The sequence below is a fragment of the Triplophysa rosa genome, linkage group LG17, assembly GCF_024868665.1.
Source record: "Triplophysa rosa linkage group LG17, Trosa_1v2, whole genome shotgun sequence".
Classification (NCBI taxonomy): domain Eukaryota; kingdom Metazoa; phylum Chordata; class Actinopteri; order Cypriniformes; family Nemacheilidae; genus Triplophysa; species Triplophysa rosa.
In genome coordinates this window covers 6,103,385-6,129,945 of record NC_079906.1, presented here as the reverse complement: position 1 = coordinate 6,129,945, position 26,561 = coordinate 6,103,385, and the positions used below count along the sequence as shown (strand labels likewise).

Below are 26,561 nucleotides of genomic sequence, written 5' to 3'. Positions count from 1 at the left end.
AACCGGTCTCAAGTACTACAATATTAGTATTAACATTATACATTAGTATTAACATTAGTATACACCATTATTCAGGGCCGTAGCCAGCCTTGGGGAAGGGGTGATTCCTTTTGTCAAAAAGTGGACCTTTTTTGTCGTTTCCCCACCACATTTATTATTTAATTTTGAGGTTCAAATAATTGTATGCTCTAACTCCACTGTTTATGTGAATTCCCCACTCTCCATACAAATGGTAAAACGTGTAATCGGAGGACCACTACGAATCCAGCTGCTCATTACAAATACTCAGAAGAACTCCTTGTTCTTTATTAAGGGTCATTTGGTAAGTTTTACTTTGAGTTGTTAATTAATACATTAACTAACAAACATGCACTAACATGTAGTTAACCTGGGCAGTTTTAACACATGAATAAGGTTAGCCCTTTCATGGCCGTAGCCAGGGGTTGAAAATGAATGAGGTCTGTGGTGGGGTGTCAATAATTACAGTATACATGATTTTACCAATAAATGCTATTAAACTTCTTATTATGTTATAAACAGGGCTTGGAACTGTGGCGAGTGGTTTTCCAAAATGGCTAATTGCTCCGAGTGGGGACTCAGGTTTACTTGCACAGCTGTCTCACACTCTTCTCACACTGGCCACCAGGCATTTTCACTGTCAACAATTTTGTTTTTGGGAAATAATTTTACATTTACATTGTCATTTAGCAGACGCTTTTATCCAAAGCGACTTACAAATGAGGTAAACAATGTAAGCAATTGGAACAACATAAGGACAACAAAAAGCATAAGTGCAATAAAACTGGTCTCATACAGTATAGCCTACTGTATATGGAGGAATTTCATGATATGTCTTTGTTTTTTATCATTATTCATGTATTGTATATTCATGTATTGCTCTTCGTTTTAAACACATTTCTATGATATTCAGAAAAGCACCCTGCACAGCTGTGTTTTAGATGTCTGGCAGTGTTTATCAAATTTGGGGCCCCAACCCTACAGTATGACCAAATCTGGGCATGTTCCGCCCCGTTACCATGACTACAATCTACATTGAGCAAGGCCACAGTTTTGCCACAGGTAAAGACAAGAGAAGGGGGTGAAGAAGGGGAAACAGGTCATGATGACCATGACATAATTGAGGTGGGCGAGGATATATAAAAAAATACACGAAGTTTGGTTTTCCACCATCAGAAACAGATGAAATGGGATTGGATAAAGAAAATAAGACATAACAAGACTTTACCTGATTGGTAAAGGGTTTGTGTATAAATACTGATGCAAAATGCTGTATCTTCAGATGACTTGAACATCTCACTTTGTTTGACTCCAGCAAATAAAGTAAACCTTCTTTGTCTGAGAGATTTGTTGAACTACAAGATCGTTATTTTCACCACAACACCTACCATTTTTATATGACTAAAGTTGACAATGGCATGCTGTGATGATGCGTCGAATAACATGCCCAAAATAAAAGCGAAAATGTTCCCGTACATTGTTGACAAATAAATGCCTGTACGATATATGTGAAATTGTAGTGGATTCGAACCTGATTGATAGCGTCAAAACTCATATTAAAGTTACTTGTCATGCGTCATGTGGCCCACTAAAGCTGCTGATGTATAAATAGCATCGCTTTTGCACTCATATTTTTGTGCTTCCGACGCCCATGATCCTAAGTATTGGCAGTTATAAGAGGACACATTTTCTTTACAAAAATTCACCAAAAAAACTGACTTAAATTCTGGACCTGGGGCTGGTTAGTTGTGCAGGGCAAATAGGGCACCCCTCTGTTATAAATCGTTTTGAATCTTTCAATTACAAATTCTTAAATGCAAATCTAAGAGATTTTTTTAATGCAGCTCACAGGGCCATGAATCCATGAATAGGTATATCTGCAAGGTATCATCTTAATTTAGCATTTAATTTACATTTTGCCAAAGATCTCAACGTCAGACATGAAATAACTTAACGTTACATCTAAGCGCGGTTTAAAAAAGCACGAGCAGTTTGTCCCAACTTTGTTTATTATTATTTTTTATTTACATGGATGGATTTAACAGTGTTATTATTTACAAGAACCGCTTATGGTCACAGAACGGGAAATATTAGAAATAAACTCTATATTACCTGTTTTTATTCCGAGTTGTCTGCAGAACACAACACTTTTCATTACACGTTTTTTGTAAAAGCAAAGAAAGTTTAACAACAACAGCTAGTACACTCTTATCTACCTGTAGATGAAACGATCAGTCAAGCGTATTCCCGACGACCCGTCAAAATAAAAGTCCGGTTATTTTGAACGCTCAGGCGAAGAAATTACTGTCGTGTACTATAGTATTTGTGAAACACTTTATACATAAATGCAGATATTTTAAATCTCCTCCTCTGTTTATTGTATTTAGAAAGGATCTAAAATACTTCTCAGATGCCCTTAGTAAAATGAAAAGTCAAAAGGCATTAAAATGATTTAATATGTTTATATTGTATAATCTGTTGTAATTATATAATTTTTATATAATTTACTAATTTACTTTCTTCTTTGTTTATGTTATGTTTTGCTTTTTGTTTTCTGTAATATTTATTTTGTCTGAGAATAATATGGATCTACTGTGTTGAGCCTTCCATACCAGATTAGTTTCCGTTATATAGTTAATGATGCCATTTTGTTGTATTAATAATTTGTACTTAATAATTTTTTTTTTAAAACTATAGTATTTGCTATAGAAAAATTGTAGTGCGCTTGTAGTAAGTTGATAAACTGTAGTATACTATAGTAAGGTTCAAAAACACTAGTATCTAGGAATTGTACTGCAGTTTACTATGGTAAATTCTACAGTAATTTAAGTGGACAAATATAGCCTACCACTATCAACGTTATATAGTCCAGAAATGAAAAGCACAGAACTTGGAAAAATTTAATTAAAACAAATGAAGCTCAACTAAAAACGATATGTCCATAATTTATCCATGGTCAGTTTTGGTCCGTTACCTGCCCATTCATGTGATGAACTGCTCTTGCATACTTTTTTAATGATGACAGCAGACGTTTTATACTTGTTCTACAACTGTTTGGCTGTTTTAGCATTAAAAACAGCATGGAAATCAAGACCAGACTGTGGTTATTTACTTTACACTTTCCCAGCTGCTGGGTTGTTATCAGAAGTATTTTGACAATCATTTGTCAACCTTGTCATTCCTATTATTGAAAAAAAAACGTTAGATAATAAAAAAGAATATATATATATATATATATAAGGTTTTTGGAAAATTATGTTGTAAACCGAAACCACAGTACGATTTATATTGTTTTTTTAATGAGAAACCCTAATTATTTAGTCCTACATTATGGAGAAACAGCCCCATCTTGTGTCCAAAATCATGCGTGCATTACATCGGGGACTTCAGGCAAGTTTTTGGTTCCTGTTCTGCGCAGTTTTCAATATTTTCCTAATACAAATATACTTTTCCTGTAAAGGTTAATCCAACAAACAAATTTGGGTATACATATCAATTTGTAATTTACAGGGAGAGATAAAATAATAAAAAATAAACATGTATTTTAACACTTCATGCAGAGCTCAGTAAATTTACAGGTTTTATATATATTTGATATACTTCTGTGTTGTGACATGAAAAAGCACCTGCTGATATTATGGCACATTTTTCCTTGTTATGAAATAAACAGAAATAAAATCTTTGTTGTAGGAGGAAGACCTGTTGATCGGTCCAGGATGTCTGTGACTTTGGTGCAAAGTATTAAATGTGGTGACGTTAAAGGGAACTTGGTTCTTCAATTAAATTCCATGGGAGTGTTGATGGTCTGTCCATAATCCACATCCCCACTCCAGTCCTTCAGATATGAACTGTACGTTATTCTTTAACGTCTTTGTTATAAAATGCCTATTAAACTGTAAACAATGTAGTGAGGCCCGTAGATTTGCCATGGTATTGGTAGTCACCGCCTGCATCCACTGGATCAGCTTCAGATCAAAAGTCCCACTAACAAGGTCAAAGAAAACAAACAAACTCCCCCAAATCTTAAGAAATGACGAATTGTGTTAACACAGATTTATACTGTAAGGTGAGATGCAGGTGTACAAAGAAAGTGACGGAGCACTTATGAATAATGGTTGATGTGAAGTTTAGTTTCAATTGAACCGCAAAGACCCCATGAAATGACATTTGTGCATTCGGCAGACACTTTTATCCAAAGTGACGTATCATGCACTGAAGGTGCGGTCTACATGTTTGATCTACTGTTTATTTGTGTCCCTTTACCCACAACCTGTTGTGCTGCTAATGCAATGCAATACCTATGAAATGGTTGAACGAATATCATTTTACCTCTTGAAACAGGAAGTGCAGACATAATACATAAAAGAGCTTGTTCTTTTATATTAAATATTATTTTTCGGTTACATTAGATCCAAAACCTCGATTTGCTGTTGCCATTGCTTGTCAGCAGTTACCATTGAAAAATACATTTTTGGTCCATGACCCTGGAAGATTGCCTACTCTAGAATATACAGTACATGACAAATAGTCTAAAAAGCCACACAACCCCAATAATGATTTCAGAGGGTCTTGGAAATCCATATGCAGACTTAAGAAACGAGACTAAAGACAAGGACAGATGTTAGCAGGTGAGATGAATTGTCGATCTGATGGCAGTGCGAGTGCTCGTCTAAGATCTGTCCAACCTGTTTGTTTGTTAAACTCAGTTTAGACAGAACAGACCGATGATCAAGATCAAAAACTAGCATGTGAGAGTTAAATACAAATCCATAAAGAAAAACACGTGTGTAACAAATCAAAATAAACGAGTGAAACAGTTACCAAACGACTGACCTTACTTTTTCATCAACCAAGATGTTTTTTTTTTTTTTATTCAAATCGAGGATGTAATTTTGTACTAGCAGTAGTAAACAATACTGTCAAAATCAAAGTGCAAAGGAAGTAAAGGAAGCTCTGATCCCCCCTGCTCAAATCTGCCGTTTTATCTTTTTTGGACGGACTTAAAGAAAAAAGAAAGACGATGACATGCAAGGGCAGAGATTTACATATACAGTAACTGAGCAGATGTCAGACAACCATTGCTCCTTTGCTGGATGGCAGAAGACGGGTTAGAGTATGGCACTGCTATGATAAGAGTGGACAACCTTAAAACAACACACACTATTGGACAATTAAAGCGACTGACTGGCAAACCCTGAAGATCCTAAACCGTGAAATCAAAAACAACAAATCAATGTGACCAGAACCACAATCAATCCCCCCTTCAGAAAGCCTTTTTCTCAAGATGGTCCAAGATCGCCTGGATCCTCTGAACGGCCTCTTTACGTGCCTGTCGAACGGCATCCTGCCCTTGCGTCTCTACCGAGTCGAGTTCCAGCAGCTCTTTCGTCAAAAGCTCCTCCAGACACCGGTAGCCCTTGTCCGTCTTTTTCCCCACAAACTCATCCACGTCCTCTAGAAGAAGCTGGACTCTGGCCAGAACCTGCTGGACTCGAGCCAGGCTGGGATTATCACTCCGTGGGGCTGGGGCGGACGACCCTGGACGGGATGGTGCTGGAGGTTGTTCGCTCTGAGCCGGTTTGGGATCGGCACTCCCCTTGAGTGCTCCGCTTCCAGACGGAGTCTTGTTGTAGATTTGGGGCGGAGCGCTAAATTGGGCAGATTTGGTCGGGGGGACGTTTGGGGTGCTGGAACGTGGTTGGTTTCGAGGATGCATGTGAGGCTGGCTGGGATAGGGTGGTTCCTAAGAGAGAGATATTGAACAAACATGAGAATAAATAAAAACCTGAAACAGGAAGTGCTTCTGTGCGGTTTACGTCTTGCGAGATGGTCTATATATCAACACTCTCAGAACACGTCTCAAATCCAAACGTTTGTTTAATCAATATCATACAATACACCGCAAAGCATCACAGCTAGTAATCTACATCTGCCGTGTTTGTGCTTCATAGTCAGGAAATTCAATTAGGAAGACTTTATGAGCAACTGAAAGTCATGAGATTAGGATTCCATTGTACTGGGGGAGATTTGGAAACTTGGAATCATTGCAGAAAAGCAGCGTTTATTGATGAGACAATGTACAAAGACAGTATAAATGAGGAAATGTGACAGCAGTGTGATGTACAGTAATATCTGTATAGTAGGAAGAGCCGAGCTCGGTATGGAATCCGCTTTAGACAGGTTGACATGAGGTTATCCCAACACTCTCTTCACCGAGCCGCTCTCCCCGCTGTGTTTTTACGTTTTCATTCATTTTAGTCTGGGACTAGCCTTAAAGGGATGGTTCACCCCGAAATGAAAATTCTCTCATTACTTATCCACCCTCATGTAATATCAAAACTGTATGACTTTCTTTCTTTTTTCTGCAGAACACAAAAGAAGATATTTTGAAGAATGTTGATAAGCAAACAACACTGACCCCCATTGACTTCCATCGTGTGGACACGAAACCACCCACACATTTTTCAAAATATCTTCTTTTGTGTTCCACAACCCTCTTGCAAAAACCACTGCATATCCAATGTTATAAACATATGAATACCTTGTGTTCATATGGAGGTGGTGCAGGTCTTTGCCATGGCGGAGGGTGAGGTGGTCGTACATGGTGGTTGCCATAGTGCCCATGGGGTGTCTGGGTATTGGGCGGCCATTGCTGTTGGGGAGGGGTGGGCCCATATCCTCCGGAATGGGACCAGGCCTCGTGCTCGGGTCTCGTGAGCATGGGCTGCTGGTTGGTGTAGGGCGGATTAGGGGCGCATCCCTCTCCGTAATGTTGATAAGATCCTGGAGGGTAGCCAGGAGCCTATGAGAAAGATCACCGCAGAGACACGCGTTTCAGTTTTATGCGGTATTCTTCCATTGACTTGCTCTGTATGACTAATGACAATTACAGATGCTATAATTACAATTGCTTTTTACATGATGTACTAAGACAAACATTCACGTCTGCTATTTCTACACGTCTGGCATTTACCGCTTGACAGTGTGACACAGGATAAGGGGGAGGAGCTGAGCCCCCTGCGTTTTGATCAGAGCAGGACTGGTTGTGATACTGAGGTTGTCTTGAAGGAACCTGATCGCTGCAGTAGAACTGATTTGAAGGATGTAGCATATTCGTGGGGTATTGTCCCGGATTGTACACTCCGTTGGGACAGGCTGACATTGCCTGAAAAGGCCACAGCAGAGTGGAGCGAGATAAGTCTGGGGTGTATTTAACTTAACTGACATGGGGTGTTACGTAAAACAGAATTATTGGCAGTACCTGGGGATTGTATGGAGCTTGTCCGTTCACCTCCGTTCCAGGTGGGTATGTGTTGCTGTACGGTCCCGCTGTGTGCGACTGCGGGTACCAATAGTTGGGGTACCCAGGATACGGTGATTCCTGACATAAAAATGAAAGCGTTAAGACATTACTTGTCCTTTTAATTATATTATTTTCTGCTATTTAATTCTATTAATAATAAATAGCCATTGTATCCTGATATTTTCAAACAAAATAAAAAAAAAACATAAGAAAAATGGATCAATTTACAGGTTTATTTCCAAAACATTCATTTTCAAAAACATTTTTGTTGAACATACAGTACAACTTGTTATAGACCACATTCAAAGTTTATTTGAACTTTCTCTGTGTAAATTCATCAAAAATTCAAAAAGAAACCAGACTGAAAAAGAACATTCATGTTAATAAATGTTCAGTCCTTGCGGAAATATGAAAAAGAAAAAAATCGATTCACGACTTTTGAGAACCGGTACCGAATTGACCGCATTTTTAAAAAACGATCAGTCGACTTTTAAAATTTTTTGCCCAGCCCTAGTCAATATGGATATTTCTCTTAAACAAACGCATCGATTCGCTTCAGAAGACCTTTGTGAAGACCACAGAGCCGTGTCGAGCCGTTCTTTGATCGATGGATGCACTTTTTGGAGCTTCAAAAAATTGCCCCACCTTCACTCCCATTCTACCGCTTGGAAGAAAAAATAATACGTGGTATTATAACTCCGACGGCATTATTCTTCTAGAAGAAAGTCATATTCACTTAGGATGCCTCGAGGGTGAATAAAACATGGGGAATTTTTGTTTCTTGCCTGAATTATCCCTTTAACTTCCGGTACACATTCGCAATAATAATAATAATAATAATAATAGAGTGCCTGTAGATTATTTCTGATAAAAAGCAAAGAGAAGAACCGAGAAGAACCGTCACTTGGCTAAACTTGCCTCTCCAATATTTTGAATTTAGACTGCGATACTAATATCAACCGCTAGATGTCAATGTCCCATACGGTTTCTTTAAATGCGACAAAACTACAGGACCCATTCAACAAAAACGTTATTCCCCTTTTGAAAAGCATTGACCAAAAATAGACAAATTTATGATATGAATATAAAAACTATCATTGCAATCGTTTTTTTAAACATACATATTTCTATTTCTATACTATTTATTGTCACTTTACTATATTAATATTTAGTATTGAGTTATTCTAGAACAGGTTAGAAGAACATTAAAGCGGCCCTAACACACACGGTTTCTGCCAATCTCATATTAATCTTGAGTAGGGCTGTCACGATTATTAAATAATCGTCTCATCGCGATTGTTTGACCTCATCGCGATGGTTTCAGATCATCGCAATTATTGCACATCTCTATAGAAGACACTAGGGGGAGCTGTAGTGCATCTGCATATTGTATATTTTATTGTATATATTGTAACTAAAGCATGGTAATACTTGTAAAATGTACCACCACAACACAATCACTTTAAAAAAAAACTAAAGCATATATCATAAAAATAACCTGCAGTACAATTTAATATTATTTCAGTGTGAAAACCAGTCTACCAAAATCTCATTAACATAGAAGTAAACTTTTATTCTAGTCTTGCAAGTGAGAAAAAAACAGACTAGAAGCTTTTCTATGACTGATAGCATTTTAATGGCTTCAATTCACTCCTGATCAATTTACTTCATTTACAAGTATTTGGCGGTTGTATTATTATTGACGGGTAAAAGCCTAAACCTTCAGTATGATGACCCAATTTTTTCTATGTATTTCCAAGAAAAAGAACATTTATATTCAGAACAATATGGTCGTTTCAAAGCTGAATAAAAATGTATGAGAATTAAAAGTCAAAGCTCTAAAACAGACAATTAATCGTCATAATCGCAATGATTTATTAGACAATTAATCGTCAGCCAAATTTCATAATCGTGACAGCCCTAATCTTGAGTACCTATAGAGTAGTATTGCATACTTCGTATTTTCGAAGAGTATTTAGTTTGATCACATTTATAAAAGATAGATACAGAAGTACTATTATTTCCGAAAGCATACGGCGCGTGCGGAGGGGAGGGGTAGGCTGAACTAAAGCACGTGCGCACCCATTGCCAACAAAACACAGACATCAGTTTCACTCACCGCATGCGGTTCATGTCTGGCATCTTTTAGCGCTGGGACGGCTCCATATATCAGTTTCAAACGATCTCCAAATCCAGCGTTAAATCCACTGTTTATATAACATTCATCACCCAAATGCAGTGAACAAACAAACACCTAAAATTTGCGAACGTATGCTTTCTCTCTCTCTCCTGCACACAAGTGAAAGTGACGTCTGCGCATGCTCCTTCTCCTGCTCTCCTACGTGCTTTTCCGGGAGAATTGTCCAATAAGGGACTAAGAAAATTGTTACTAAACAGTTTTATATGTTCGAAAAAAACTTTCCGAAACCTGTACGATCACTGGGGGAGTGTATCGAGCACAGAAATACTACGTAATACGCCCAACTCGTTTTTTGACAAGTTGACCATGTTAAGCATGAGAAGACGTTTAACATTGTAAATAAGTCAGAATGTATGACACACCGTTGCAGCACCCCTTTAAAGGAGTAAAACTAATGCTGTCAAAACTAACAAGCAGGTTACAATTTTAGGACGTGCCTCTTGGCCCATATAAAATGATTACTAGTTGTGCTAACCAAAACAAGTAGAAGACATCCTGGAAATAAAAGTTACTTACATCACTGTCCTGCTTAATCAACATTTTTGCCTTGAGCAAGACATTTCGGATAAGGTTACTTAAAGTGGCACTTCATAACATATGACTCGTTTCTATCAAAATCAGTCAGTATGAGTTATCAACGACACGTTGTAACAATAATGCTTGTAAACGAAAGAACAAATGCTTAAATACAGCATCATTTACATCTACTTACGGTAATAAATACTATCGCCTAAACACGAGCACAGCCAGCATGTGTTTGGTCTGATGCGCGGGCCGGACCGTTCAGTCTGTCGCGTCTACGTACAAATGTATAATTCCAACAGCTTCCAGACCATTTTTCCTAGCGATCAACTGTCAAAATACTCACCATGCCGTTATTCCAGTTATTGTTTTCTGAGTTGTAGCCTGAAGGCCAGGAGGACTTGGGATCGGACTGCATGTGCTGATGCATGATCCACGCAGCCTCTCCTCCGGCTCTGTCGCTGCCCACTGAGTCGAAAGCCATTCGCGACTTAAACTCTGACTCTCTCTTAACTTCACCGTTTTACAATTACAGAGACCTTCTTTTCAAATCCTTTAACTATCAGTTCTGTCGCGTTTTACATAACGCTGTAAATTCACTGCGTCAACTGGATATTTTGCCCATTTTGACGCGTACGTACAGAGATATAGCAAACCGTTGCCATTCAGCACAGCTCTACAGTCCACTGACAGACAGCTCAATTGTCCAATAGTATACGAACAGAGGCGGCGACGTCATGACGCCATTTACGTCACAGCGGTAAAGTCTTAGGTTTTTTCTTTTGAAAGCTCATGTAATTTAAGGTAATAGACGGCGAAATCATTTTGGCTCTTTTTTTATCGCCGTAATTATGGTTAACATCGCTATAAATAAATACTTCGTCGCCTTGGGATCCTTGCGCCAAGTTTTAACAAGAGTTTAAAGGGTTAAATTGAACCGGAAGTACTTCGTGCTGTTACATCCTGTGGTATAAGGATACACATTTGAAATGGTTCATGGCTTGAGACTTTACGTTGACTAAAAACTCCCAAATGTCAGCAAAATGAATTACATGCCAGGGACTGCGAGCCTCATCGAGGATATTGATAGTAAGTTTGTTGCATTAGAATTAGGTTTGTTGTAATTTGAGTTATTTTACCAATAAGCATGCACACAGTTGGCGTTGTGTAATGATGTTCGCCACACGGGCGTTTTTCGTGCATGTATCTATAAAAGTCACGTTGGAGGTACATGTTTCGGCTGAAAATAAAAATGATACCCTATAGGTTACTCTCCCGCAAGTTCGTCTGGCTTTTTAAATTACGTAGAGTCGGTGCAAATAATATTTTTTAGTCTAAATTGTGGCCTCCATACAGGTGGTCGTGTTTTGACATAAAATGAGGTATTAAACATCAATTCGACAGTATTTCACGGTGCTTTATTTTTCCAACTTTTTAGAAAAACATCTGGTTCTCCTTCGCGATGGAAGAACGTTGATTGGGATACTCAGAAGCATAGACCAGTTTGGTAATTTAAATGTCACATATAATGTTTTCACAGTGCATATTGTTCAATAACAGGTTTTAATTCCTTGTGGTTTTCACTTAACTGAATATTACAGTAGACAAAAGCAGAGATCTTATGCAAAGTAATTTTGCTAATTAAAATAATACGAGAAGTCATTAATTTAATGGTAAAAACAAAGTAGTGCTATACTGAACTGTTGAAAACCAATAGATTTCAACAATTAACCCTTTCTATTTCATTTTTTTTCTCCACAGCCAATTTAGTTCTGCATCAAACAGTTGAACGCATCCACGTTGGTAAAAAATTTGGTGACATACCTCGTGGGATATTCGTCGTCAGAGGAGAAAATGTTGTCTTGCTCGGAGAAGTAGTAAGTAAAAGTGGCACTCTGCTTGAAAACAAAAAAAGAAAGTACGTTTTATCATTCATTCATTCATTCATTCATTCATTCAACTTTTAGTTCCAGACTCAAGGTCCATTAGAAAAGAAACACAACATTTAAAAAGACAATTATACCAGTATTTTCTCATAGATGACTGGTATCGGATCACACTTTGCCTAGGATTTGACAACAACATATACATAATAATAGCATTCTGTGAATTATCCAGCCGACAAATAAATGTATACATAAAATTTCTCATTAAAGCCATAAAAGTTCTTACTCTTGACATACAAAACAGATTACTTGCACTGCTCCACCTCGTTTTTTTTTCAAAATAATTCTCATACAATCATTGTAGGCAGTTTGAAGCTTACATAAGCTCACTTTTTTAAACTTGACCCATATAGGAGCAGTAAAAAGCGGTATATCTTAACCTGATCTGAACACACATAAAATTTTCTTACTAACATATTGTCTTGGGCATAAAGCATACAGCGCTGCCTGTACATATCCTCATCATCACCCATTTCATCATTAATAATATATCCAAATATTTTATTTTAGTGCGTACATTTAGTACTTGCCCTGCTAGATAAAAATCTGGAAAATTAAGATCCGTATCTCCTTTCGTTCTACATATCATGACAGCACTCTTTTTTGTATTATATTGGACATCATATTTGATCCCGTAATCAGAACATATATTTAGCTACTACTTGGAGAAAAGTTAACCAAATCGTCAGCATACATAAGATGATTAATTAAGATATTACCAAGCATGCATCCAGTCCTATAGTCACTTAATTGTTAACTGACAATTCATTCCTATAAACATTTTTCACTTTCAATATAAATGTTTATAATAATAATAATAAAAAGTACAGGCGGCCATCGGGGTGGTATGAAATGTGTAATATTTGTAAGGCATGTGGCATATGCTAGAGCTTCCAATCTAAAACCTGCTGTTTCTTTTATTTAGGATTTGGATAAAGAATGTGATCAAATTCTCCAGAGAGTTTCCATTGAGGAAATTCTGGAGGAACAGAGGACAGAACAACAAGCCAAGCAGGAGTCTGAAAGACTGAAGCTACAGGCAGTCAAAGAGCGAGGCTTATCAATCCCTAAAGCTGACACATTAGATGATTTCTGAAAGTGTAGTTTTTTTGAGGATTTTGTTTTATTAGATTGTCATGTTTGGTTTGAGACAAGGGTCTGACTTTAAATTCACCCTGTCATAATGGTTTGATTGAGGAGTGAGCCTCATAAGATTGTGACTTCACCGTTTTGTTTCTCATTGCTGTTATGGCACGTATTGAGAGTTGCCCACCAGCTTTCTTTCTTTGTATGGTCGATGCCATATTAAAGCACTTAACCACCAAACTGAAGCACTTGGCATGTTGGCTTTTAGTTTAAAAACTGTAAGCAACAATAATGGAATACGAGAAGTTAATTTCAGTGTTTACTATGTTATAAGTATAATGCTATGTTTAAGTTGGTATACTATGTAAACTTACATGAAACAACACTGAAACTATTTTTGTTCTATTAAACCTATTTTATACTGATGATGATTTTTGTATTTTGTGTTGTTTTGGTGTTTCTGTTTGCCTTTCCATGCATGTAACCACATGATCATTTTTAACATTTCAGCTTCTGCGTGTGCTTTTAAACTAATTAACACAGCAGTAGTGTTTTAAAGTATTGATTATGTTAAATTTAAGATTATGAACAAGTATGAAAATTAACTATTTCACCTCTTTCGTGCACGAGGGGTTAGTGTAAAAGGTTTAGTTTGGTGGTAAATCTATATATTTTTTTCTTTATTAACCCCAAGAGGAATTTTGTGCCATAGGCACCAGTCTACATGTACAGCTACCCCACATATAGAAATAAGCTATTTAAGAACATAACCTGTTGTTCGAATAAGATCATTCTTCTACCTCATCCTAAGGTAATATACAAACCAAAGAAGCAAATACAATTCGGCACATAATAAGTGGGTGGACATCAGAAAAGATTGACTGATTTGTATAATATTACCTTAGAATGTAATTATTTGTAATATCTAACTGTGTAATTGTATAAATATTAGGATATTTTAACACTGGAAGTTTCCCCTAAAGGTGACCCAAATACTTCCAAGTACACAAAAACGTGTGCCGTCATGTCAATGTATTATTGAGTGAGAATTACTTTATTAAGAATAAACACTGCAACATTACTTTCGACTTTGACTCCCGGGCTATCCCGTGTTCAATGACTGTACCCAGCTCCGAGTGAATGAGCGGCTTGAATGTGCTGCTATCAAATATCCTTTGACAGCCGTGCATGCTTGTTCTTCAAGGCCCGTGCGTCACAGCTGCATTTGGACACGCCCCTTCCAAACGCTTGTTGAATTGGAACGACAAGGAAACATGACAGCCGCTAAAGTTGAATCCGGTATACCGTTATAATCGCTCGTAGGCTCCTTATGTCGCATTTTAATGCCATTGGAGTACCGCTCTCGTGGTCCTTGTTGTAAATCTAAACGGAAGCCACGGGGAAAGCCGCTTGGGGCCAAGCCAAAGATTACAACTGTAAGAAACCCAGCCCTGCTTCGGTTACGCGCCGAGAGAGGGAGCACGCCGACAGTGACAGCCTGCAGTCAGGGGCACTTCACCAACTCATCTGTGCGCCTCTGATCGACTTTATCCGTTTTCTGGCGTGCACACTCAAAGGATGTAGACCTCGGCCTGCTATCTCGCCCGCTTCTTCGTCTCGCTCAACGCGTTGGCATGTTCTTTTCAATGGGACTTTTGGCCAGTGGTTCGACAAGGCTTTTTTTGAACAGGCAATGCCTTCCCTACGCGTTTTGCGGCGCAAACTACAAAAACCACACTCGTGTCTCAGCGATCCGTCTTTGTTGCTCGTGCATACGTGTGCTGGTAGTTTAAAATGCCTAGGTTTTGATTAAAATATTTTGTATATACGGGCGGAAAACAACCAACGGAAGGAGCAAGGACCTCTATCTACTCTTCGGCTTCCACGGTAATATCGCAGCGCTTTTTAATGGAGCTGGAGAATATCGTTGCAAACACGGTACTCCTAAAGGCAAGAGAAGGTAAGCAAAGCAAAGGAACGAACGTATTGCGATTATGGTGTGTTAATCATATGCATTTTGCTCGAACAAGCACAGATTTCACAGGCAGAAAAAGACACGAAACCGCTGCCCGTGTACCTCTTGTGATGATGTAATCTCAGGACTCGAACTGGTGATGAACGGATGCCGTGTGAACAATCATCCATCACGACCTGTAACATTGTTTCCAATATTTCCAGCGGCTCTTTCATGTGTCGCCGACATTTTACAGGCATTATATTACAGCGGCAGGATGTTATAAAGTGTAACGTTGCATCGTTTGACAGTTGGTACGTGTTATGTTTGACCCTTCAGCGAACGCCAGAAAACATCAGCCTCCCACATCCGTTTCAAGAGCTACGAGTCGTGATTTAAAAAAGAAAAGACGAAATGTGCTAGCGAATCTGCAAGCTTTTGCACGAATACGGAGTTAAAACGACACGCTCTTCGATTTAACGTCAATAAAAGCGCACATCGCCTATTACGCGAGACATCTTTGTTTGAGGTGTGACGTGATCTATGTGTAAGGAAATGGCAGCTGTGCACCGCTACACCGACTAGTTCACAACGATTAACATAAACACAGCTAGCTCATTTACATAAGGCAGGACTGCTATTAGTTGCAAACCCGTCTAACAGTCGATAAAGCGACGTGGAAGAAAGACGTTACCACGAAAACCACAATAACCGCCGCTTCCTTTACTGGTATTATCATATAAGGCCTTATGAGACGAACATTGAAGTTTCGACTGTTTAACCTGTGGTGATCTGCTGTAGATATGCTCGTTAACATCTCGAGCCACATTGAAAACCGACATTGGTGGATTTTTTTTGCAAAGGCCTAGGATATGATCATCAAACCACATTAACATCGTTGAGTGTATAGTATAGAAGGTAAAACAGAAAGATATGTAGACATTTAGCTGTAATGCTCTTCTGCACTCTCAGGGCAAAACTGCTCGATTCCCTCAAGTGTGCATCATGGAAAATTATAATGGGATCCTGATGGTTTGTGCCAGGGATTAAGTGATTTTTGACTTTTATATTTTGGTTTGAACAAAAATGTCTTTTTCCTGTCTGTCTGTTTCAGAACACGATGATATGTAGGCAATTTCATTTGTGATATTCTTCTGCTTTGAAAGTGAACCCATTGTGTTCCCATTCTTGACTCATTCAGTTTTTGCTTGAAGTTTGCCATGATCCCATCCGTTGTGATTCTTCATTGTTCAGCCCAGATTACAAAATTTGAAGGCAGTGAACCTTGGTAGCCGTTGCTTCCACAAACGTTTTGCACCATTGGACTCTTTAATTACCCAAATTCTCTTGTGTCCTGGAGGCACACGACCACACATTCAGCCTGTGCTCATTTTTGCCCTCAGCCCAGAGTTGACCATAAATGACCGAGTTTTGACAAGATTCTCGTCTTGCCGTGTTGTTGAACTGAAAACGTTTTAGGGGTTGTTTCAAAATCGACGAACCATCACACAAGCCTTTTTACCAACATGTGACTTGTCGCCGCTCATATTTACGTTTAGAAAACGTCAATTTAAACGTAGTCTTGCGTTTATTGACATGCGCAGCCCCTTTTGTGTGTGTTTGTGAGAGGGAAAGCACTTGTTCGCTTTGTTTGCTCTATGTTCATGTGTGTAACTAACCGACCCCCCTCCCCGTTTGTTTATCACGCTGCGTTTGGAAGAGAAAATGAAGCGCAAGGCACGCAGACTCCTGTCCAAATGTTCGACTAGCAGCAGATAACAGGAAAAGCAGAGTTTACAGGCCACGCAATCTGTTTACATGGCTGAAGCCGCGCTTCCGAAATCATTAGAGGGGCCGGCTAGAGTCAGGCAACCCCCTAAACTAAACAGAAAACCCATCTACGTCCTCCATGATATTTGGCTTGACGGTTAAATAGAAATCGTATATTTCTATAGAAAATAAATAGAAAATATATTCCTCAGTCATTTTTTGTATTGCTTAAATGGCGTTGCTTTGTGTGTTGCGTTACAAATCGTGCTTTAATGCATTTCAGAATGCAACACAATTAGGCTTTTTTATGTACGAGTATGTTTCAGGCCTCGTTTGTGTTCACGGCCTTAAATATCAGGCCAGACAGATAAAATATAAAATGGCCTCACGGTCTTTTAATCCAGGGTCATCGTTAAGAATTTAATGTATATAGATTTAGAGGTCAGGTGAAAGATTCTCGCATTCATTCACCCGTATGTCATTCAAAACCTATATATATGACTCTACCAATCCCCCACCCCCCTGTGAAACACAAAAGAAGATATTTTGATAAATGTGTCAGTGATTTTGAATCCATACAATGGAAGTCAATGGGGTCCAGTGTTGTTTGGTTACAAACATTCTTCAAAATACCTCCTTTGTGTTTTGGAATGACATGAGGATGAGTAAATCATTTTCTTTTTAGATGAACTATCCCTTTAAATTGCAGTAAAATATACCCATGTAAACAAGTGCATACATATTAAAAGTTAGTTAATGCTAATTCACAACAAATGCTTCAAAGTGGTTCTGTGTTTGTTAACACGTTACGGTATGTTAAAGTCGGCAGCATTTAACGTACCATCAAACAATTACCCAGAACAACGATGTGAACCCGGACCCTTTCCCCCATCTTTGGCAACCTCTCATGGAAATTGCATTGTTTTTGGTTTCTTTTCAAAGACTGAGTAAGTGTCTGCGTTTTGGAGAGGTAGGTGGGGGGCAAATTCCAAAGCAAGGGTGTAATCCGACCCCGGCCTTCTCTGACAACCTAAGCGTTCTGGAGTGCGCATTGTAACCCGTGACGACGGTGGACGAGGCGCTCGACTTCTCATTCAAGAATTCCGAAGCTGGCAGGCAGCTCCGATTTGCTGGGAATTGTGCCGTGTGAAAGAAATAAACGTCATCCAGCTTATGTAAATGAAGGAGAGGAAGAAAAAAGTGCAACGAGAAGGTGTGAGGCAGCGAAAGAGGGAAAGAAATGTCCTGGAAGCGGGATGGGGAAAATGTGGGCCGCCACCTTGGCCAGATGTTAAAAAATTGCATCGCTGGACTGAAGTTCTACATTCTTGTTTCAGTTCAGTGTGTAGCTGATCCCAGACATGAATGATGCCTCAAAAGGTGTGTTTCAAGGTACTACTTTGCTCTGAAATATATACACACGTACATAATTCTGACATTGGCTTTTGTTAGAGCATTGTTTAACCACACCCGGTCTAGCAGGGTTGGATGGATGTGCTGCGGCACAAGCGACGCAAATATGGAACAGAAGTGCCGAAGCTCGTGTGGGGCTGAGACTGATAGGCGTGAAAATTTAATTTGACTCGTCGTGAATGGCCGAGCGGACGTCTGTTGCTTTGGTTGATGTCATTTCTGTCTGATCTAATCCACACAGTCAATATCCATACTAACTTGTTGACTGACTCGTGGCAGCGGTTGCAGTTCAAACGGCCGTGTTAGAAGTGGTAAGGGGAACAATAAAATGTAAATGTGTTAAAATTCCGTCATCATTTCTTCATCCTCTTGTCATTTCAAACCTGTATGACTTTCTTTCTTCTGCAGAACACAAAAGAAGAGATTTTGAAAAATGTTGTTAACTGGCGCTCATTTACTTGCATTGGTTTTGTGTCCATACAATAGAAGTGAATGGGTGCCAGAGCTTTTCGGTTACCAACTTTCTTTAAAAGATCTTCTTTTGTTTTCTGCAGAAGAAAGAAAGCCACCAAGGTTTGAAATGACAAGAGGGTGTGTAAATTATGACAGAATTTTCGTTTTTGCGTGAACTATCACTTTAAGAGAGGATGACAGAGTGTTTTGGAGAATGCATGCACCTATCTTTTAAAACAGAATGAGGTTTGTTCAAAACTCAAAAATCTTTGTTTTCCAGCACATCGGCTTGGAGTAATCCACCTGATCTTGTTTTAAGGCCAAAATCGCAATTTATATTAAAATAAAACTGTGACATCAAACAGTATACACTACCATTCAAAAGTTTAGTGGCACTTGAGATGTCTCTCTTATACAAAACTTTTTATCTGAAGGTAAATGCAGCTTAGATGTATGAAATTCGTTTTGTAGACTAAAATCGAATAGTTCGAACATACTCGTTTCTTTTGTTACTAAAATAAAAGGCTTTTGAAACGTATGGCTCAGGACTAAATGAAGAAAAAGTAGCCAATAAGAGTCCCTAGGTATTTCCATAGGTACCTTTGTGTTATTCCATAGTTTTGAAGAGCTCACTATTATTATATGTAAAAATATTAATAAATGAATGGATATAAAAACAACTTTAATATCCTAATTTATCTAAAGTCTAGTCCTGGTTTAAGATAATCCCTGTCCAGGAAACCACCCCTTGGAGTGAAAATGTTAGTATATCTTACCCACAGAAATTCTTTCTTTGAAAGTTACAATATAAAAAGAGTAATTTTTATAGTAAAATTATTTATGAAATAAATGTTGTTATTACTGTCAGTTTGATTAAAAAAGAACCCCTAGGTAGAAAATATCAATGTTTTGTGCAAAGGTTAGTGTTGCGTTTACATTTTTTTGCGATTCTTTTATCCAAAGCAACTTACAATAGCGAAAGGAAATTGGAATTTGGGAATTTTGGGACCTTTCCCAGCAAATCAGATGTCACCCATTTAGTTTTTACTGTAAGTTGCAGGCTTGCAGAATGGATTGCAGCATTTTCAGCACAAGATTGAATGAGATGTGATGAAGCCATGTTGCAACAGGTTATGAGTGCTTGTAGTTGACATTCCATCAGGAAGCGAGACGTGAGGGTGCGTCACCATCACCGAGGGCATAGACATAAAGTTAAGCACCTTTGTTGACATTTAAGTACAGTAGAACGTCAGGAGGATTTTTATTTCATTTTTCATAATGTTACATGTTTCTCTGAAAGTATTCGGTGAATTTGATATTTGTCTTTTCTCTTTCTTTCTCACTCTCACTACGTCGTTTGCGTTTCGTGATTGTGATGTAATGCAGTAGTTTTGAAGCTCCTCTGAAGGGAGTGGAGAAGGTCCATCATCATGAAGTCTGTGTGTGTTTGTGAAAGAGCCAGTTGTGAAATCAGCACTCCGAACATTCTAACTCAATCTGGAGTGGCTCTGTGTTCATGAATGTTTAAGTGTAATATTTAACTTCTTATGCACTCTTTGGAAGCTGGATACAAACCTTTGTTCCAACGAGAACGTGACTTGTCGTCAGATCAACCATCATTTTGGCTGTCATTATTCATTATGGTTTCGTTTCTCAGTCCTGGTTAAAAATAAACATCGAGGACAGATGAATTGTTTAATATCTCAATTTACATTTCGGTTTGCATATTGTTAGCCATGAGCTTTGGCTGTGAAACAAAAAGCAACTTGTCATGTTGTTGGATAACTAGAATTACCTCAAATTATACTAATATGTAACGTATTCGTGCAAAAACACACAGTATATAAATACAATTATCATTACTATTTTATGTTACATTTACCGCAGCTTTATGTTGTCCCTTTTGTTTATTTAACACAAATGTGACCCTGGATCACAAAACCAGTCTTAAGTAGCACGGGAACATTTTTAGTAAAAGACAAAAATACATTGTGTGGGTCAAAATTATCGATTTTTCTTTTATGCCAAAAATCATTAGGATATTAAGTAAAGATCATGTTCCATGAAGATATTTTGTAAATTTCCTACCTTAAATATGTAAAAACTTTATTTTTGTGAGTGGATGGTCTGCCACAGTGCCCCTGATTAACAACTTCAAAGGCAATTTTCTCAATATTTTGATTTTTTTGCGCTCTCAGATTCCAGAGTTTTAAACGGTTGTATCTCAGCCAGATATTGTCCTATTCTAACAACTCATATATCTATACAAAACTTAATTGTTATATGTAATATGTAATATGTAAAAATCTCAATTTCGAAAAATTGACCCATAAGACTGGTTTTGTTGTCCATGGTCACAAATAGGTTGTTAAAAGTCCATAACAAAAACGAGTGTATATCGCCCATGCAGCCCAACATGTGTATAAAGGGGGTATAGCGTCGTGAGGGGGGAAGTGACCGAACGAACCTCAGCGATGTGGAGGAAATCAAGAACAGCTGGCCTAAAAGCAGACGGCTCAAAGAAAAGAGTGAAACCCCGTTGACCCGTGTCCGACACGACCACTGCAAATGTGTTTCTGCCAGGCTGCTTTGATGTTCAAAAACAAAACCATTTTGTAGTCAGATTTCCTGATACAATTCCACTAACAATCTGTAATTATATCACGTTTGGTGTGTCTGTGTGAGAAACCAAGAGATTGAATGGCGTGTAAGAGATAACCAAATACAGACTGCCTCTCCCTGATCTTTCATGTTGAGACGGGTATCGAGAGATAACTGGCCCCTCCACCTCTTTTGGCTGTCTATTCTTTTCTCGTTTGATTTATTAGATTCGTCAGTGACAACATTGTGTGCCGCACTTTTGAGCGTTAGTCTTCTGTGATGCTTGCGGGTTATGTAATTGTTGCAGGAAGCATGCACGATGACAGTCTGACTGGCATTCCACGTTGGAGCTATTTATAGCGGCAGGGAGCGATACAACACCTGGCGCGAGTCTCGGGAAGCGTTTCATGACTCCTGTGCTGCGGTACAGGTTCCAAACAGACTGTCAAACACAGATTCTCACACACACACCTGATATACAAATCTTGTATGTACGTCACACTATGCAAACACTCTATGTATACAAATACTTCCTGCTTGCTAACACAAACTCCTCTATAGAAGTTTGAAGCAGTTTCCATGAGTAGGATTAATATAGGGTCATAAACATTTGTGAGATTTTTAAATTTCGAGATTTAAAATTCAGATTTTTGTAATTAATATTTTAGTAAATCATGTGGTAACAGGGAGACAGTTGAGTCTAACACGCTTGTGGTAATTTGCTTATTTTTCTGTAATGAATAGTATCAATTACATTGTTAATTATATATGATTTAAAGAGATAGTTCGTCTTCTGTGGAAGAAGATATTTTAAGAAACGTTCAGTGGTTTTGTGTTCATGTAATGGAAGTCAATGGAGTCCAGTGTTGTTTGGTTACCGACGTTCTTCAAAATATCTTCTTTTGTGTTCTGCAGAATCAAAAAAGTCATACGAGTTTGGAATGAGCTGAGGTTGATTAAGCATTGAAAGAATTTACGTTTTTGAGTGAACTAACCTTTTAATGTTCTCAATTCATTCAAGATGGAGGACGGGGAGCAGATATTTCATGTGCCTCTATGGAAAAAACAAAATGTACAGATGCTGATGTAACTATGGTTGCTGTGGCAATTCAAACGTTGTTTCACAATCACTGCCGAGTTACTGTAAGGTCACTGTTCTCGGTCGATGTGCTTGCTTCTAACCCCACTTGTACCGGTTGTGTGTGTGCGCGCACCAACAGATTTTGCCCCCAAGCTCAAAGCTATTTTTAATTTGGGTAATTATCAAATGTCACATTAATATGCATGACTTGAGGAGAACTAATTGAAAGTATATCAGCTGTTTGCCACAAGCTGGTGTTTGTTCGAAATTCTGCCTTGTTGTTGAAAAATACACTAATGTAATGTAGTTTGTAATAACAATCAGGCACATTTGGACACCGATTTCAGATTGTTTCTGTGGTTTTTAACTTGTGCTGGCTAAATCAGTACACAGATCCATTTGTGTATTACGACGAGTACCATTTGTTAATGTTGAAAAGTTGCATTCTGGGCTAAAATTTGTTACAAAGATCAGGTTTGTGCCAAGTCGTGATGTCATAGCCCTCCTTTCTATGACGAAGCTGTTTGATTATTTCGAGTATGTACAGTACTCAAGATTGAAATAAAACTGGTAATTGATACCTCACAGCTTATGGGAATAAAAAATGCCTTCCTGCTGTACTGTAATCAGATAAGTAGCAGTGAAGGTCAGTATTGAAAAATATTTCATATCTTGAAACGGCTTTTAGAAGTTTAATCTTTCCTGCAATTCTCCATTTCCTCTATATCAGATTACCACAGAAAGCTTCATGTCTAACTGTCAGTTTTAATGTGGTATTTGGCTCTTTTACAAAGCCAGCACTGAGTGCATTTGCATTAACAACAAACCGCTGATAACGTTTGAAAATCCGCTCATTAAAAAAAATCAATCAGTGCCAGTAAACAGAATTCACACAAGAATTTGCTAATTGACTTGAGAACACACATATGACGCACATGTTGAATAACATTTCAGAGAAAAATTGGAGTAAAGGACAAAGTTGAAGCTTTTGTGTGAACGTATGTAATAAATGACAAAATAATGTAATATGTGATTCAATACTGCTAAAAGTTTTAAAAACAATGTAAAGGTGCTGTGTGTAATTTCTTTGGAGGGTCTATTGACAGAAATGCAATATAATATACATAACTATGTCTTCAGAGGTGTACAAAGACCTTACATAATGAAGCGTCATGTTTTTATTACCTTAGAATGAGCTATTTCTCCTTACATGGAATTCGCCATGTTGTTTCTACAGTAGCCCCAGAGCCATTGAGAGAGAGTTGCGTCAACTTAGTTGACTCCAATTGAACATTTTTTTCACAACAGTTGCGGTTCATGGAGCCTCTCAATAGTTCCCAGAAGTTACTAGTAACCCACTAGTACAAGTAACTTTTAACCGTAAGATGCAAAAGAAATAAAGCATTTAAAATCGAGAAAACATAACTTTCTGGTACTATCTGAAGGCTCCATGAATCACGTGACACACGAAATTTTTGAACTTCCGTTGTCGCGACACTCTCTCTCTCTCTCAACGGCTCTGAGTAGCCCTAAATGGACAAACTGCTCTTCAGAGTGCCTTTCGAAAATACAATATATCTCCTTTGACAAAGAACCGAAAACGTGACGACATCTTAGCCCTTTGTCATTTTTATATTTAAAAACTGAAAGTATAAAAACATATGTTTCACATTCTTTCTGGGAAAGAAATAATGAAGTTATTGACGAAAAGATTTTCACTTTACGGTTATCGTGGGCATGGAAATCCGCAGTGGCGGTATTATCACGGTATCTTCGAGCTTTCACATGATGATCAGTCAAATTAATCTTTAATTTAGTTTATTTTATGCTTTGTCCTTTTTAGGCCTACAAATCACAGTTAAAATTTGAGTGTTGCGAAAAGAGAGAGAGAGTTGTAACGCAAAATTTTTAATTGCTCAGTTATTGACGATAATATCATATGTGTAGATTTTGCACGGTATTGGTATTTTTATATCACAGTTAATGTCGGTATTGGTGTATATCCCTAATTGAAGTTTTTAAATGCTTAAAAGAAATTTGAAGTATTAAATTATTTAGTCATTGCAGTTATAAAATGTTTGTAATAATAATTTTAACATCAAGCATTTCAAAGTCACGCCCTGTTAGGTTAGGAGCTAAAGTGAGGATGACCCAATGGCTTTGTCTTGGCTGTTCTCAAGTTCATTAAAAGGGCTGTTTGAAGGTGCACTTAAAGCAATAATAAAAATACAAATGACCACATCGCGGTGGAACATTTCAACAAAAGGCCTCTTCCTCCAATAGTCCTGGTCTTCACCTTTGGAAAAGGCAGCACTTTTTTACATCCTGTGGCACAAAGGCTTCTGTTGTAGTTGGAGGGGGCCACACCTTGGAGAAGCCCTTAAACACATAAGCATATGGAGCAGCACACCGACTATAGAGCGGGTTTGTTATTACTTAACTCAGGTAGCCGGTCACTTTTGTTTTCTGCACCCAGACTGTGTTGGCTAACGTTAGTAGTCCGGCCCGTGGTAAAGTTGAGTTAAATAAACACCAGCTGTGCGGCGGTTTTGTTGTCTCTAACACGTTGGGCGTCTTGTGTCTGATGTGGACCAACATGGATTGCATGGCTTTTGGTTCAAAACCTAATGGGGTCATAGGTTTTATGTGATTTCATGCTATTTATACTTAAAAACCCTACTTCTGTGTTTAATATTATGTACTTGCTCTTAAAGGAACAGTTCACCCAAAAATAAAAATTCTGTCATCAATTACTCGCCCTCAAGTTGTTTCAAATCTGTATAAATTATAAGATATCTGAAAGAGTGTTAGCAATTTTCAGTTCTGGGACATCGTTCACTACCATAGTAAAAACAAATATTGTATATTTTTTTGTTCTGTTGAACACAAAATGAGATATCTTGAAACATTTAGGAAAGCAACTAGTTCTGGGGCACCTTAGACTACCATTTTAAATTTTCCCTCTATGGTCGTCAATGATGTCCCAGAACTGAAAATTGCTACCATTGTTCCGAATATCTTTCTCTGTGTTCATCGGAACAAAGTAATTTATACAGATTTGGAACAATTTGAGGTTGAGTAAATGATGATGGAATTAAAATATTTGGATGAACTGTCCCTTTAAGACAAATACATGACTTTCTGCAGTATCAATCCAGACTAAAGCCCCAACTAGATAGGCCTAGAATATTATCAATTATATTATTGTTGGGTAATAGATGAATATAAAAACAGATGAGTTCACAATAGGGGCATTTTTATGCCCCACATTTGACATTTCTAGGTCATTTTGCCTTGAGCCCTGGTTAATTTCTAAACCCCAGCCACAATCCAACCCCTCACCCAAAAAAGGGCTCTACCCACCAAACTGCTTTTTATTAATCATTTGTATAAGACCATTTGAGGAAGCATAAACTACTCACCTTCATGAGAGTTATTTTTGTATGATTTATGTGACATCATTTATTGCACATACGGCTAGCTTGATAACTTTAATAAAGTACTTGTCAATACTTTTGCTTGTCCTCAGGGAAGAGCCTCTTTGCTCGGCTGGACTTTGGTATGGTGTCGTTTGATGCGTTTGTTCAGAACTTTTTTTTTTGAGCAAGCCTTTAAGTGCCGTGGAAAATCAAGACTTCAAACTCTTTGACTGTCGTAATATAATTGGTAAAAAGTGAATGTGCTCCAAATAGCAGAACAGAACATTTTCATACTCTTTCACACACTTTGACAGATCACAGACTACAAAAGTTAACAGTTTGATTTTGATCAAACTAAAAGATTTATTTTGTCATGTTGTGCTGTGAAAGCCCTCATGAAGTGGTTTGCAAAAGAGAATTTACTTTGCAATGTTGACACCTTAAAACAGGAAGTTGGGACTTAATGTATTGAAGTAGCCAGTAGCTTTTTGTCACCGTAGTGCACTAGGGCTGGGTATCAGCTACCTGTTATAACATGTCACACGTAATACATGTTACGAATCAATAACGTGTCACAATATCATAATTGGATTGTAAATGAAACTGTAGCAAACGTGCAAGGGATGTCTTCTTATCCAGTTCTAAATCAACTATCTGAGTGAACTCCGAGCTGTTAGTTTACGCTTATTTACGCAACTTGAAGAAAGAATGAAGAAAGCATGCGTGTCTATACTGTAACAAAACTAAACTGATCTAAAGATGCCAAACCATTAATATTTTTTTATTTACTGTATT

The 26,561-nt window shown here is 38.0% G+C and overlaps 4 protein-coding genes across 5 annotated transcripts in view; 2 read left to right on the top strand and 2 right to left on the bottom strand.

Moving 5' to 3' along the window:
• The window catches only part of LOC130568376 (beta-1,4-galactosyltransferase 4-like), a 32,262-nt gene extending 29,089 nt beyond the window's left edge, over nt 1–3,173 (bottom strand). Inside the window, exon 1 of the mRNA XM_057357201.1 lies at nt 2,131–3,173. The gene's annotated coding sequence lies outside the window, so the exon portion shown is untranslated. The remainder of the gene's footprint in view (nt 1–2,130) is intronic.
• A 159-nt stretch (nt 3,174–3,332) lies between these two features.
• On the bottom strand, nt 3,333–10,759 carry bag4 (BCL2 associated athanogene 4). The gene is made up of 5 exons (XM_057357200.1): nt 10,390–10,759; nt 7,280–7,399; nt 6,992–7,183; nt 6,560–6,820; nt 3,333–5,761 (listed from the first exon to the last, which is right to left on the bottom strand). The coding sequence occupies exons 1-5, from the start codon at nt 10,525–10,527 to the stop codon at nt 5,282–5,284; spliced, it is 1,191 nt and encodes a 396-aa protein (XP_057213183.1). The 5' UTR covers nt 10,528–10,759; the 3' UTR covers nt 3,333–5,281.
• A 218-nt stretch (nt 10,760–10,977) lies between these two features.
• On the top strand, nt 10,978–13,501 carry lsm1 (LSM1, U6 small nuclear RNA associated). The gene is made up of 4 exons (XM_057357203.1): nt 10,978–11,132; nt 11,482–11,550; nt 11,805–11,920; nt 12,915–13,501. Exons 1-4 carry the CDS (start codon nt 11,087–11,089, stop codon nt 13,083–13,085), a joined length of 402 nt encoding a protein of 133 aa, XP_057213186.1. The 5' UTR covers nt 10,978–11,086; the 3' UTR covers nt 13,086–13,501.
• Nucleotides 13,502–14,185: 684 nt separating this feature from the next.
• grk5l (G protein-coupled receptor kinase 5 like) overlaps nt 14,186–26,561 on the top strand; it is a 48,077-nt gene continuing 35,701 nt past the window's right edge. Inside the window, exon 1 of one of the 2 annotated variants that reach the window (XM_057357198.1) lies at nt 14,186–15,035. In XM_057357198.1, coding sequence (XP_057213181.1) covers nt 14,984–15,035 — 52 coding nt within the window. In that variant the 5' untranslated portion in view covers nt 14,186–14,983. The remainder of the gene's footprint in view (nt 15,036–26,561) is intronic. The other variant, XM_057357199.1, reaches the window with a different exon arrangement.